This window comes from Xenopus laevis, chromosome 1L (genome assembly GCF_017654675.1).
Source record: "Xenopus laevis strain J_2021 chromosome 1L, Xenopus_laevis_v10.1, whole genome shotgun sequence".
NCBI lineage: Eukaryota > Metazoa > Chordata > Amphibia > Anura > Pipidae > Xenopus > Xenopus laevis.
The window spans coordinates 218034122-218048473 of NC_054371.1; the positions used below are offsets into that span (position 1 = coordinate 218034122).

A 14352-nucleotide genomic window follows, 5' to 3' on the forward strand; every position below is an offset into this window, starting at 1 on the left:
TAGATTAAATAATGTGCAGTTTTTTTTCAAATATTAAAGGTGTTGCTAATTTTTAGCAGCTGGATTAGTCAAACAGAATAGTCATGTTATAGCTATAAAAAAGCTAAATCCAGGGACAATTTGGGCCCCTGGACTGCACCAGAAACACCCTGTCATTTCCCACTAAATCTGATTTAACTGCCATTCATTTAATAGGCAAAACCCCACTTTTTGTTGCCCACTGGCACTAGGGTTGCCACCTTTTCTGGAAAAAAATACCGGCCTTTCTATATTATTATGGTTTTTCCCTATACATAACATTGGCATCAAACAACATTTTTACCAGCCAGGCCGGTAAAATACCAGCCAGGTGGCAACCTTAACTGGCAGTAGGGTTGCCACCTTTTTAGGAAAAAAAATACCGGCCTTCCTAGATATTTATCTTTTTTCCTATTAATAGCATTGGAATCAAGTATCATTTTTACCGGCCAGGCCAGTAAAATACCGGCCAGGTGGCAATCCGACTGGTGGGGCCTATCTCAGGAAACTGCTGTATTATATAACCATGTCTGCAGAAAATTTCCATCATGGGTTTTTGGACCAGTTTTCAGAGAAGCCCCTAAAAGGATTCTATTTAAAGGAGAAGGAAAGGTTAAAACTAAGTAAGCCTTATCAGAAAGGTCCATCTAAATATACCAGTAAAACCCCAAAGTAGTGCTGCTCTGAGTCCCCTGTCAAAAGAAAAACTGCATTTCTTTCCTTCTATTGTGTACACATGGGCTTCTGTATCAGACTTCCTGCCTTCAGCTTAAACCTAATTGCCCTGGGCAAGAGCATGCTCAGTTTGCTCCTCTTCCTCCGCCCCCTCCCTTCTCTACTGTAATCTGAGCCCAGAGCAGGGAGAGACTCAGGCAGGAAGTGATGTCACACCATGTTAATACTGCAGCTCCTATTCTAAACAAACAGAGAGTTTCTAGAGCTGTTTACTCAGGTATGGTAAAACATTCTACAGAATAAATATAGCATTCTAGCTTGCACTATTGCAGCTAATCTATTGGCAATAAAATGCCTCTGTAGCTTTCCTTCTCCTTTAATGTGATGGTTTACGTTAACTTGTGTATGTTATAGCATGGCTAATTCTAAGCAACCTTTCAATTGGCAGGCCCGGACTTAGGGAAAGGCCCCCTAGGCCCGGGCCTAGGGCGGCAAGATGTTAGGGGCGGCCGCGGCTGCCACTCCTGGCTCCGGCTGCAGAGTCCTGCTGTGTGTGCAGCGGCAGCCGGCAGCGCCTGTCAGCATTCAGCTCTCTACTCTCTCTGGCCGCAGATGATCGCTTCCGGGCAGTCAGACAGTCAGACTCAGTATGCGCACGGCACGCAGCGCACGCTGTGCGCGGTGACGTCATCACGTCACATGACTGCGCATGCGTCACTCGGCGCCAGCGGCCAGCCCAGCCAGCCTCACTCAGCCTGAGCTGAAGGTACTTGAACATCACATAGTCTTTTCAGAAGTTGCAGCCAGCCTCACTCAGCTGAGCTGAGGGTACTAGAACATCACATGGTGCTAGTCTTTTCAGAAGTTGGCCCATCAAGTAAGTTAAAAGGAAAATAAAGACAGAAAAATAATTTGTTGTTCTTTTATTTGATAACCCTGCAGCCTAAAGTTTAGTCCACTAAAATTGGCCAGATATTTATTGAGTAAGGATTGCATTGTGCTGTTAATGTGGTCCTACCCCAATTGGTCTGTTTAGGCTTCCAATGTAAACCTATTTGTTGGCCCAGGCCAAAGCATTGTATCAGCCCAATATAATGTGAATTTGGCTGGCTGCCCGCGGCCCGCCCCTTGCTGCAAGCCTGCAACTGAAATCATTCAGCAGTGGCTGTGGCAGAAGTTATTCCAGAAAATGCGGGGGCGGGGGGGCGGCACAGTAGCTGGGCCTAGGGGGGCAAGAAGGGTAAATCCGGCCCTGTCAATTGGCCTTCATTTTTTCTATAGTTTTTGAATTATTTGTCTTCAGGAGACAAACTTATTGTTTTTGCTACTTTTTATCACTCATAATTCTATTCAGCCCTCTCCTATTCATATTCCAGTCTCGTATTTAAATTAGTGCATGGTTGCTATGGTAATTTGGACCCTAGTAACAAGATTGCTGAAATTGCAAACTGGAGAGCTGCTGAAGAAAAAGCTAAATAACTCAAAAACAACAAATAATAAAAACTTAAAACCAATTGCAAATTGTCTCAGAATATCCCTCTCTACATCATAGTAAAAGTTTATTTAAAGGTGAACAATCCCTTTAATGCATCTATAATTTTAATAGAACAATGTGGTTATTTATTAAAGTTTGAATAATAAAAACGTTTTTTTACTATAAAAGTCACATTTTTAGTGGGAAAAAAACTAGAATTTTTCGGGATTTATTGTACCCCGAGGCCGCAAAAAGTCAGAATCTGAAAATACTCCAACTTCAACCTGCCGAGGTTCTGTAGAAGTCAATTGCAGAAGTCCTATTTGCAATTTGACAATATTATTGTCTGCTCTGGGTTTCGTTTGATAATCCTAACATTTTGGGCTTTTCCGACGATTTCACAAAAAAATTCAGATTATTCGCGTGATAAAAAAGTTGCAGTTTTTGACGATTTTTTTGTGGTTTTTTTTATCGGGGATTCTTATTTTGTCCGATTTTTTTTTTTATTAATTAACCAGGAAATTTGGATTTCAGTTAATAATCCCCTTCGTTTTTACCCAGTTTCGCAGTTTTTACCCATATTTAGGGTTGCCACCTGGCCTTTTTTTACCAGCCTGGCCGGTAAAAATGATGGCTGATCCCAAAGTTAATAATAGGGAAAAACGATAAGTATATAGGAAGGCCGGTATTTTTTTCTGGAAAAGGTGGCAACCCAATCCATATTGTATAACTGGCAGCTGGTTCTAATGTCATACTTTGTCCCCAAATACTGTAGTACTATATAACAAGTCTCTGAAACAAAGTTATAAATATAGTCATCACACAGTTTACAAAAATATCCCTTGGGTTTTTTCATTTCCTCCCTGCAGTATTCAAATGAGTTTCAGCTGTTATAACCTTCTGTAGCAAGTACTAAATAAGTGTAGCAATACTACATGATTTTGTGCAAGGCTGAAAAAAAACATTTTATAATCTTCTGGCATGGGTTCACTGTAACATGGGTAAAGCTCCTAAAATATTGTGTGTGAAACTTGTGTGACCCTAACCTGCAAAATGTTGCCATTGTGGGACCCACACCTGATCCATACCCACTTCTGTACGTGCCTCAAGACAGAGAATCTTTGGAAGCAGTGGAGGAGTGTATTTCCCCAGTCTGATCTTCATCCAAGCCTTACCCGCAACAGCTGACCAAATTTCAATCCAATGCCGCCCAACCGGTGGTCAACCCCTTGTGTTACTGCGGGTTTCCGGATGACCCGCACATTATGATGAGACAAGTGGGAATAAGTAAAGTTCATTATGTTGTTTCCAGATCCTACTATAGCCAAATAATTGGCCAAATCCCTTGCCCAGTCAGGTAGCTGACACCCAAAGAACCTGGAAACTGTTAAAGGAGAAGGAAAGTCTTCCTGATTGTATTGATTGACCTAAAACCCTTAATTTAGGTATTGACTTATCTAAAACTGCACTGGCCAGGGGTTATACCAGTGAGCACCACAGAGCGATCCTCTTCCAGCTTCCTCTTTCTTTTCGCAGCTGCACATGCGCAGTAGAGTGAAAACCCGAATTTTAACTAAAAAGTTGGCTATTCCCCGGGAAATTCGAAGAAAGAAGAAGCCGGATCACTCCGTGGTGCTCACTGGTATAACCCCAGGCCGGTGCAGTTTTCTGCTGTTAGGAGCACTGGCCCGGGTTTCAGGTAAGTAAATACAATCACTTGGGGGTGCCTAACATTTGGCACCCCCAAGTGCAAGATGACTTTCCTTCTCCTTTAAATTATCTGCTCTCTCAGCACGAGAGATCCAGGGACTAGTCCGATTGTCATTTTGTAGTCAGGAAGGAATTTTTCCCCCCTCTGAGTCAAATTGGAGAGGCTTCAGATGGTTTTTTTTTGCCTTCCTCTGGATCAACTAGCAGTTAGGCAGGTTATATGTAACTACTATGAGCGAATCTTTAAAAATATGCCTGTCTTGACAGATCTGTGATGGACCTGTTACTGCCTGCTATGTGCTGTAAAACATGGCAAACATTTCTAGTACAGGTATGTGATCCGTTAATCAGAAAGCTCCAAATTACGGAAAGGCTATATATAATTAATCCTTATAGGAGGCAGAACCAGCCTATTAAAAAACTTGAATGTCAGGAAGGCTGCAAACAACTCAAAACTGATGCCTGGACCTCTCACACTGAATTAAACAGCAATTCTGCAGGTTTAAGGTGGGCAAATAGTAGAATTCGAGTTTTTAAAGGGCCAGAGTATGATAAATCTTGAAAATTTAATTCAAATGTTTTTAAAAAAAACTCAAATCGAATTTGAATAACTCCCTAGTCTAATTTGACAGTTTTGACCATAAAAAATTCAAATTTTCAATTCAACCCTTGATAAATCTGCCCCTGAGATTATTGTTACAAAGTATGAAACATTATCTATGTCTGTTGTATTGTCCGACACATTCTTGTCCCTTCATTTAAGAGGTGGAGGAACAATGGCCAGCTCCTATGCAAGAAGATTATACAGTTGTATAGGACACCATTCTAGCATACTTCCATTGTTCACATCCAAATATTGGTGTTCACTAAAAGGTGAAATGTCACTCCAATCCAGAGGCAAAACAAGCCTTTTAAAAGACCCTCTTCTCTCTAGCTGTCTTGTTCTGCCTTCAGGGCAGGACATTATAATACAATTTGGAAAATACCTGGTGTGCTGCTCATCCAGCTCAGCCATAGTTGTCATAGAGCCACATTTCCACCTGGCTGTGGATCAGAGGCAGATTCTCATCATTCAGTAGATTCCATGATAACATTTTCTTTGAATAACAAAGGTCTTAATTTAATGATTCTAGGGGTCATTTACACACCCTGGGGATGAAGGGCATGAACGTGCCCCTTAGTGCTTACTCACAGAGTACTTGTACCACCAGGACCAGGGGTGCTTCACCAATGAGGCGAGTTGAGGCTGTCACCTCAGGCGGCAGCGTCCCACTAGGTACCAGGGGCAGCAAAAATGCCGCTCCAGTTCTCAAACCGGAAATTCGGCTCTTCTAGCACAGAGAGCGCGGTTAGGCTCTCTGTGCTAGCGTACTCGCCCTCTCTGATGCCCTCCTGGACCCCCTTAGGTGCAAAAAGTTAAGTGCACTGGGGAGGGGGGGCGGCAGCAACTGCTGCTGCCTCAGGCGGCGGAGGGGCCAGGATCACCCCTGACCAGGACTGCTGCTCTCTGCACTGAGTGTCAGATCAAAAATCTGACAGCAGCACCGGGAGGCACAGCCAAGCACTCCTCCTCTTGCTGCTCCCTAACTTGCACCTCTGAATGGCACACAAGGCATTCGAAAACCGCAAAATCTTTGGATTATTGCACGAAACCCAGCACAGATCAGGATATCTTTGAGACTTCTCCCATTGACTTATATACAACCTCGGCAGTTCTGAGATGCCGCATTTTCAAATTCTGACTTTTTTCATCCAAGGAGTACAATAAATCCCAAAAATTTGAGGGTTTTTTTTCACAAAAAATTTGGATTTTATAGTAAAAAAAACCCGTCATTCGGACTGGACTTCTCTTGAGGGTGCCCTCCCACTGGATTGTTCACATGCGCATCCTTCTGAGATGAGAAAAGCCAAACAGATTAGGAATAGATTTCAGAGGACAATATACCTCTGATGCATGAATGACTTGTTAAATTATAAATGTTTTCACTCGGGGGCATATTTATCAAGGGTCGAACTTCGAATTGAAAAAACTTTGAAATTCAAATTCAAAAAGACCAACCAATATAAGTGTTTTTTGGTCGACGAGGTTTGTTTTCGATCAAATAGGTCTGTATTTAGCCGAATTCGAATCATACGAATCGAAGCAATATCGCATTCGATCAAATTCAATTCGAAGTTTTTCCCAAAAAAAACCTTCGATTTTTCAAAGTCCACCAATTGACTCCAAGTAAGTTCTAGGAGGTCCCCCATAGGCTAAAACAGCAATTCGGCAGGTTTTAGATGGCGAATAGTCAAAATCGAATTTTTAAAGAGACAGTACATGATAAATTTCAATCAAATTTGGACTATTCCCTAGTCGAAGTATACAAAAAAATAGCTTGAAATTCAAATTTTTTTCATTCGAAAACTCACCTCGACCTTTGATAAATCTGTCCCGTGATGTATCAATTTCTTTTGTGTCTTAACTGATCTTGTACCAGATGCCATTGCTGGCTTTTTTGCACCTGTGAATATATACCATTTTCTACCTGCTAGTCTTACAGAAACCTCAAGAATCCTGATGCAGGTACATACAGTATCATTCAAATAATTAGAAGTCAAGAAGTAAAATGAAAGAAATAAGGCAGCTAGAGAAAGCATAATAATCACCAGAAGGGGGTGTAAGTAAGTAACTGAAAACAACATTTGAAGAGGCAGATTTATCAATGGTCGAATTTCGAATTCATGTGAGTTTTTTTTTAACTCACATGAATTAGATTTTACTCTAAATATGATTGGGGGGTTATTTATGCAAAAAATCTGATATGTAACTGAGACGCATTTTAACGACCCGGAAATTCGAATTGTATTCGTTTCAAATTCAACCAAACTGGATACGAGTTTTTCCTCCAAAAATAACTTGAATTTTAGAACGGCTACAAACATCAAATTGGTCACTGGAACTCCATTGACTACCATTGACTTATACATTTGACCTTAAAAAAAAAATGAGAATTAGAATTTTCAGTTCGTCCCTAATAAATCTGTCCCAAAATGTAAGAAATGGAAAACAGGTCAGATGAGATTAAAACTGAAAATAATCATCACAGTAAGGGGCATATTTATCAAGGGTCGAATTTCAAACTTAAAAAACTTCGAAGTTCGAATTAAAAAAGACCAACGGAAATAAAGTTGAAGTTTTTTTTGTCGAATGGGTCAGTTTTCGAATTCGAATCTTACAAATCGAAGGAATATCGCATTCGATCAAATTAGATTCTAAAAACTTTGATTTTTCAAAGTCCACCAATTGACTCCAGATAGGTTCTAGGAGGTACCCCATAGGCTAAAACAGCAATTCGGCAGGTTTTTAGATGGGGAATGGTTGAAGTCGAATCGAATTTCAACTATTCACTAGTTGAAGTACACAAAAAATAGCTCGAAATTCTGATTTTTTCATTCGAAAATTCACCTTCGACTTTTGATAAATCTGCCCCTACGTATGTTTTAGCAGAGGCAATTCTCCGTATTGTCTATGGCCGGGTATTTTGTAGCCACAAAAAGTAGCTGCTGCTAGTGTCTCTAAGCTAGTGACTGTGCTGCTGGAGAACAGTGCCTTATTGTCTTTCGATTCAGTCCCTCTCCTATTCATATTCCAGTCTCTTAAGGTCCCCATAAATGGGCAGTAGTGATGTGCAGGTCGAGAATTTCTCAATCCGTACCCGACCCTAATCCTCCCCCTCCAGAAACGCAGGGTTAAAAATCCTGTCAGATCGACGGCTGAATCGGTTCATTGATGCGGTCCTCGCCCGTATGCTATCATTGTGATCCATTCGTTTGGTCCTAGGGCCTACGATCAGAACAGCCTGATATCATCCACCTCAAGGTGGGCAAATCGGGGAGAGATCTGCTCGCATGGGAACCTTGCCAAACAAGTGGATCTCTGTATGTATGGCCAGCTTTATTCAAATCAGTGCATGGTTGCTAGGGTAATTTGGACACTAGCAACTAGATAGATGAAACTGCAAACTGGAGAGCTGATAAATAAAAGGTAGATAACCCAAAACCCACAAATAATAAAAAATTAAAACCAATGGCAAATTGTCTCAGAATATCACTCTCTACATTAAACTAAAAGTAAAGTTGTGCAACCCTTTTAAAATTCTAGTAATTAATTTTAGAAGTACTTTAATTTGGTAATTCATGTATTTTGGTCATTATTATATAATATATATGAATATAATTAAATGAATGTAATATAATATATAGCAATCTAATAATGAATATATCATATGCATTATTAATATGTCATACAATCATATATATAGTATATCAAGTAAGCCCTAGTTTTTAGGACTTTTTTGGGACCCTGAGTCTCTTTGCCCCATGACTGGCCAATAATGTTGCCAGCACTAGTCTCCAAGGGGCGTGTTTACTAACATTGGAGATAAATATCTGGAGAGATTTCTGGAGATGTTGCCCATAGCAACCAATAGGTTTGCCACCTTTTCTGAAAAAGATTACCGGCTGGTGGGCGGGCGGGCACAAAGGGGAGGTAGTCTGTGATGCAAAAAGGGGCAGAGCCATGCATCATGACGCAAAAGGGGTGGAGCAACATTGCATAGTTTTGCCGCCTGGCCGGTAAAAATGATGGTTGATCCCAATGTTATTAATAGGGAAAAAAGATAAATATATAGGAAGGCCGGTATTTTTTTCCAGAAAAGGTGGCAACCCTAGTCTCCAATGTTAGTAAACATGCCCCTTCAAAAGTCAGCAGGTATTATATTGGTCAGCCACATTTTGGAAGTAAAATGAGGAACACAAATTTTTTTCGCACATAGAACAAAAAAAAATTCAACCACGCCCCTTTCTGTGGCCACACCCCCCAATTACCATGTTCATTTTACAAAATTAGGCAGATTATGAAAGTTTGAAAATAATTCTCCTTATCTAAACTGTTTTTTGTGTCTCAAAATTGTTACAAAGTATCTTATTTGCACCTGTTAGCTGTTCTGGGCTCTCTGCTAAAAGCCAGTTAAGTGAGAAACTTTGTTTCTTTTTCTGGCTGTTCAGTGCAGAGAAAATCGGGACTTTCCAGTACAAACGAGGGACTGCAGGTTGAGCTGTCAAAAGAGGGACTGACCCTCTGAAAAAGGGACATATGCACTTAGACAGTCATTTCACATTACTACTACAAGTCCTAAAACCTTGCTCTTTCTGCCCTGCTGCGGCCTCCCGGTACTTCGCCAACCACAAGATGGCTGCTGGGTAGACGCCATTTTGATTCGTCACAGCTTCCTTTTCTGAGCAGACGTCATTTCCTCCTAGAGACGATCCGGGGGTGCGTTCGTGGTGAGAGCGGACAGGTAAATTGCCGGGAGGTTGTTTTTATTCTGCGCGTGTAGTAAATGGAGAAAGGTTGCTGGATAGGAGTGGGCTTATAGAGCCGTGTATTTCAGCGCCCGGAGGGCAGGTTCTTTCATTCTACAGACGCAGGGGAGATTGCACGGGCCTTCGCACCGCCCCGAGCCCTGCGCTTTGCTTATCTGTGAAGATGCTCGAGCCGGCTATTTCGTGCGGCCTATTGGTGTGTGGGCAGACTGAGTTGGGCCGGCGGCCTGGGCCTTCAGAAGGGCAACACGACGTCCTTTTCTCCCTGTGTGCAGAGCCTGTTACAGACAGGAATGGGGGGATGCCCAGCTCTCCGTGAGGACATTCCATATTAGATGGGTGATGATGGCACAGGAAAATGGCGCTGCTTGGGACAAGGAGATGCCCAGTGTTTACACAAATCTATCCTTTTCATTAAAGGGTAACTCCACCCAAAGCATTTTAATTGCATCCTGTATTTCTAAGCAGCTTTTCAATATACATTGTCTTTTACATGTTCGGTGATTTTAAATGTATCTGTCAATGGACTTGCTATTGAAACCAGCGTTTGCCTGTCTCTTCCTGCACCGCTGCTTCCTAGTCCTGAAACAAAGTAGCAGAAACCCTCCTTGTATTCTTCTTCCAGGCCTGTGAATGTCTGTTATAGAGTCCTGCAGCGGGTCGGGTACCCCTGGGTTACCCTCAAAAATCTGCGGGGGGGGGGAGTTATGGGTTATGGGTACGGGTAAAGACGCGGGGCGGCGGTTCTGCGGGTCCGGGTAGCAATATTTACGCCTTTTTTCTGGTCACGGCAACTTTAGATAACGTCACTTCCCGTTTACAATGACCACACTTCCTGATTCTTGATGATCAGCGGTTGCGGATAAGGTACTTGCGGGAAGGGTCGGGTAGCGTTTCCCAGCGGGTGCGGGTTGCAGGTACGGGTTCCAAAAAATGGACTTGCACAGGACTCTACTCTGTTACATTGTTTCAGAGCTAAAGAAAAGAAAGGCCAGAGACTGCTTCAATAGCAATTACTTGTCTATATATATATTCATATAGCTGAAACTGCACTGTCCCTTATATAAACAGTTAAAAGCCTTTATTAGGAATAATTGGCTTAAAGGGGTTGTTCACCTTCAAATTAACATTTAGTATGATGTAGAGAGTGATAGATATTCGGAGACAATTTGCAATTGGTTTTCATTTTTAATTATTTGTGGTTTTTGAGTTATTTAGCTTTTTATTTAGCAGCTCTCCAGTTAGCAGTTTAAACAATCTGGTCGCTAGGGTCCAAATTCGCCAAGCAACCATGGACTGAATTAAATAAGAGACTGGAATGTGAATAGGAGGGGACTTGAATAGAAAGATGAGTAATAAAAAGTAACATTAAATGTGTAGCTTAACAGAGCATTTGTTTTTAGATGGCGCCAGAAAAAGGCAAATAACTAAATAAAAAATATATTAAAAATAAATAATGAAATCCAATTGAAAAGTTGCTCAGAATTGGGCACTCTATAACATACTAAAAAGTTACTTTAACGGTGAACCACCCCTTTAAGCTGTAAAAATTAAAAAAAATGCAGGAATTCTACTTGCCCATAGCTACTGAACATTGGTAATAACTGATGACATTTGAGGTGAAATCCAAAAACAAAACATAAGGATTGCACACTCAATGTAAAAAAAAAAAAAAAAAAAAACGTTTTTAAATTGTGTGCAATCCTGGTTTTGCAATTTGGTTTTTCGATTTCTGTACAAGGAGACTACATTTGGGCGGTCTCCATGGGATTAGCACATCCGCATTAATGAGGGTGTGCACCTTCCAAATTGTAGTCTTATTTGAGGGGAAATCGACCAGAAGTCTACTTACATGGGCTGTTTAAAGGGGATGTAAACCCAAAAAATAAAATTTTGCCTGATGATTGAAAGTGAATGTCCACATTTGTTCTTATTTTTAAAGGGATGCTGTAATGGCAAACCGTATTTTTGCACCTGTGAATATTGCTGCTCCAGCAGAATTCTTCACTGAAATCCATTTCTTTTCTTTTTTTTATATTTGATTTTGAAATCTGACATGGGACTAGACATATTGTCAGTTTCCTAGCTGCCCCCAGTCATGTGACTTGTGCTCAGATAAACTTCAGTCACTCTTTACTGCTCTACTGCAATTTGGAATGATATCACCCCCCCCAGCAGCCTAACAACAGAACAATGGGAAGGTAACCAGATAGCAGCTCCTTAAAGGGATACTGTCATGGGAAAAAAAAAATTTTTCAAAATGAATCAGTTAATACTGCTGCTCCAGCAGAATTCTGCACTGAAATCCATTTCTCAAAAGAGCAAACAGATTTTTTTATATTCAGTTTTTAAATCTGACATGGGGCTAGACATATTGTCAATTTCCCAGCTGCCCCAAGTCATGTGACTTGTGCTCTGATAAACTTCAATCATTCTTTACTGCTGTACTGCAAGTTGGAGTGATATCACCCCCCTCCCTTTTCCCCCCCAGCAGCCAAACTAAAGAACAATGGGAAGGTAACCAGATAACAGCTGCCTGGTAGATCAAAGAAAAGCACTCGATAGTAAAAACCCAAGTCCCACTGAGACACATTCAGTTACATTGAGAAGGAAAAACAGCAGCCTGCCAGAAAGCATTTCTCTCCTAAAGTGCAGGCACAAGTCACATGACCAGGGGCAGCTGGGAAATTGACAAAATGTCTAGCCCCATGTCAGATTTCAAAATTGAATATAAAAAAATCTGTTTGCTCTTTTGAGAAATGGATTTCAGTGCAGAATTCTGCTGGAGCAGCACTATTAACTGATGTGTTTTGTAAAAAAAACATGTTTTCCGATGACAGGATCCCTTTAACACAAGATAACAACTGCCTGGTAGATCTAAGAACACCCCTCAATAGTAAAATCCAGGTCCCACTGTGACACATTCAGTTACATTGAGTAGGAGAAACAACAGCCTGCCAGAAAGCAGTTCCATCCTAAAGTGCTGGCTCTTTCTGAAAGCACATGACCAGGCTAAATGACCTGAGATGCACCTACACACCAATATTACAACTAAAAAAATTCACTTACTGGTTCAGGAATTAAGTTTTATATTGTAGAGGGAATTATTTGCAGTGTAATTAAGAAATAAAAACTACACTGTAAAAATCATGACGGAATCCCTTTAAAGTTAGTTTTATATATCACTGCTATTGAAAGCAGTATCTGTCTGTCCCTTTCTGCATTGCTGCTTTTGTCTCTTAATGTAGAAGTCACCTTTGAATGTTTCTGTTGATCAGCCAGTGTATGCTACATTGTTTTTAAGAAGTCGGAATCTCTAGTGCAGTAGTACATAGGCGCAGCTAGATATTGCTTTCAGTAGCATTCATATTTAGAAATGACTTATGCGTGATTCTAAATTTGCGTCTGTTTGAAAATTGCTTAGGATTCACATTTTTTATTCTTTTGGCAGGGGTTAGACATCCCCTTTAAAGGAGAACTAAACCCTAAAAATGAATGTGGCTAAAAATGCCATGTTTTATATAGTGAACTTATTGCACGAGGCTAAAGTTTGAGCTTGTCAATAGCAGCAATGATCCAGGACTTCAAACTTGTCACAGGGGGTCACCATCTTGGAAAGTGTCTGTGACACTCACATGCTCAGTGGGCTCTGATTGGCTGTTGAGAAGCTAAGCTTAGGGCTTGTCACTAATTATCCAGCAGAAAATGAGCTTCCCCTGTAATATAAGCTGATGCTACAGGTTTGCTGATTATAAAATTCTGATGCTAATTGCACTGGTTTCTGTGCTGTCATGTAGTAATTATCTGTATTAATTACTAATCAGCCTTATATTGTGACATTTCTATTCTATGTGTACTGTATATTGTGAGTGGGTCCCTAAGCTCAGTAAGTGACAGCAGCACAGAGCATGTGCAGTGAATCAGCAGAAAAGAAGATGGGGAGCTACTGGGGCATCTTTGGAGACACAGATCTTTACTGCTAAAGGGCTGTGGTTGCCTTGGGCCGGTACAGAAGCCAAATACATAATGTACAACATTTCTACCTACGTCTATAGTTAGGCTTTAGTTCTCCTTTAAGTCACAATTGTGTAGCAAGGTATGCTCAATGGTATGTAGTTACTTTCATTGCATTACACTGAGTAGCTGTATTGTTATTGCAGGTGTAATGCATTCCTTAGCACCCTCCCATATCATGCACACCCTTCCTATTGAAATCCAAGAGGTCAATTGTGGGTGTTCATCATTGAAATATTGGGGTTTCTAACTGCCTCAGCAGAAATGAGAGGCACCTATATCGTGCTGCATCTCATGATGCGATTACATTGAGTTAATTAGCCACTCTGATCACATGTCCTTTTATATAGGAAAAGGGATTTCTGGTGTGATATCAGATCTCCCTGCTCTCATTAAAATAGATTAGCTGCTGAGGCTTAAGCTGGCCATAGATGTTGAGATTTTTAAAAGATCAGATCCTGATCGTGAGACCACGATCTTCTCAGAACGATCGTACGATCGTACGAATCTACCATCAACTAAAAAGACCAATTTACCAGGAAAACAAAGGGGAGCTGCCTGCTTGGCCCTGCAAACATAGAGAGATTGCACTGGGACCGACAAAGATTTTTTGACCTGGCCGATCAATTTCCCGACAGATGTCGGACGAAAAATCGTAAGATGTACGATCGTTCGAATACCACTAACCGCACGATAATTTCGAAGGATCGGTCGGGCTTCCCTAAAATCGGTCGTTCGGCAAGAAGAATCGTCGTGTCTATGGGGACCATTAGGCATGTTCTGTCTAATTGTAAGGATGCCAGACTTCTATCCCATCTGTTATACATTCTAGTCACAGTTCATATGGGGAGGAGGAAGTAAGTCTGATCCCGTGTCTCATCAACAGGAATGTCCGCTCCACCTAGCTGTACACTAGCCATTTCGTTGCTAATTTAATATCCTGAAAAAACACGGTTTTTACTAAATAAGGAACTGCTGGCGGCTCTCTGATTTTATGTGCTTGAAATATTTTAATTTGACTATGGATGTGTGTTATAAGTGTAAAAAAAGACAGCTGAGTGCCATTATCTTAAAGGTACCTTCAAGTTAACTTA

At 41.0% G+C, this 14352-nt stretch overlaps 1 protein-coding gene across 4 annotated transcripts in view; it reads left to right on the forward strand.

Annotated features, from left to right (window-relative positions):
* The first annotated feature begins 9070 nt into the window (after positions 1-9070).
* zfr.L (zinc finger RNA binding protein L homeolog) overlaps positions 9071-14352 on the forward strand; it is a 51402-nt gene continuing 46120 nt past the window's right edge. For 2 of the 4 annotated variants that reach the window (XM_018266547.2, XM_018266552.2), the window contains exon 1: positions 9233-9665. In XM_018266547.2, the coding sequence (XP_018122036.1) occupies positions 9587-9665 (79 nt within the window). In that variant the 5' untranslated portion in view covers positions 9233-9586. The other 2 variants (XM_018266560.2, XR_005962616.1) reach the window with 2 other exon arrangements.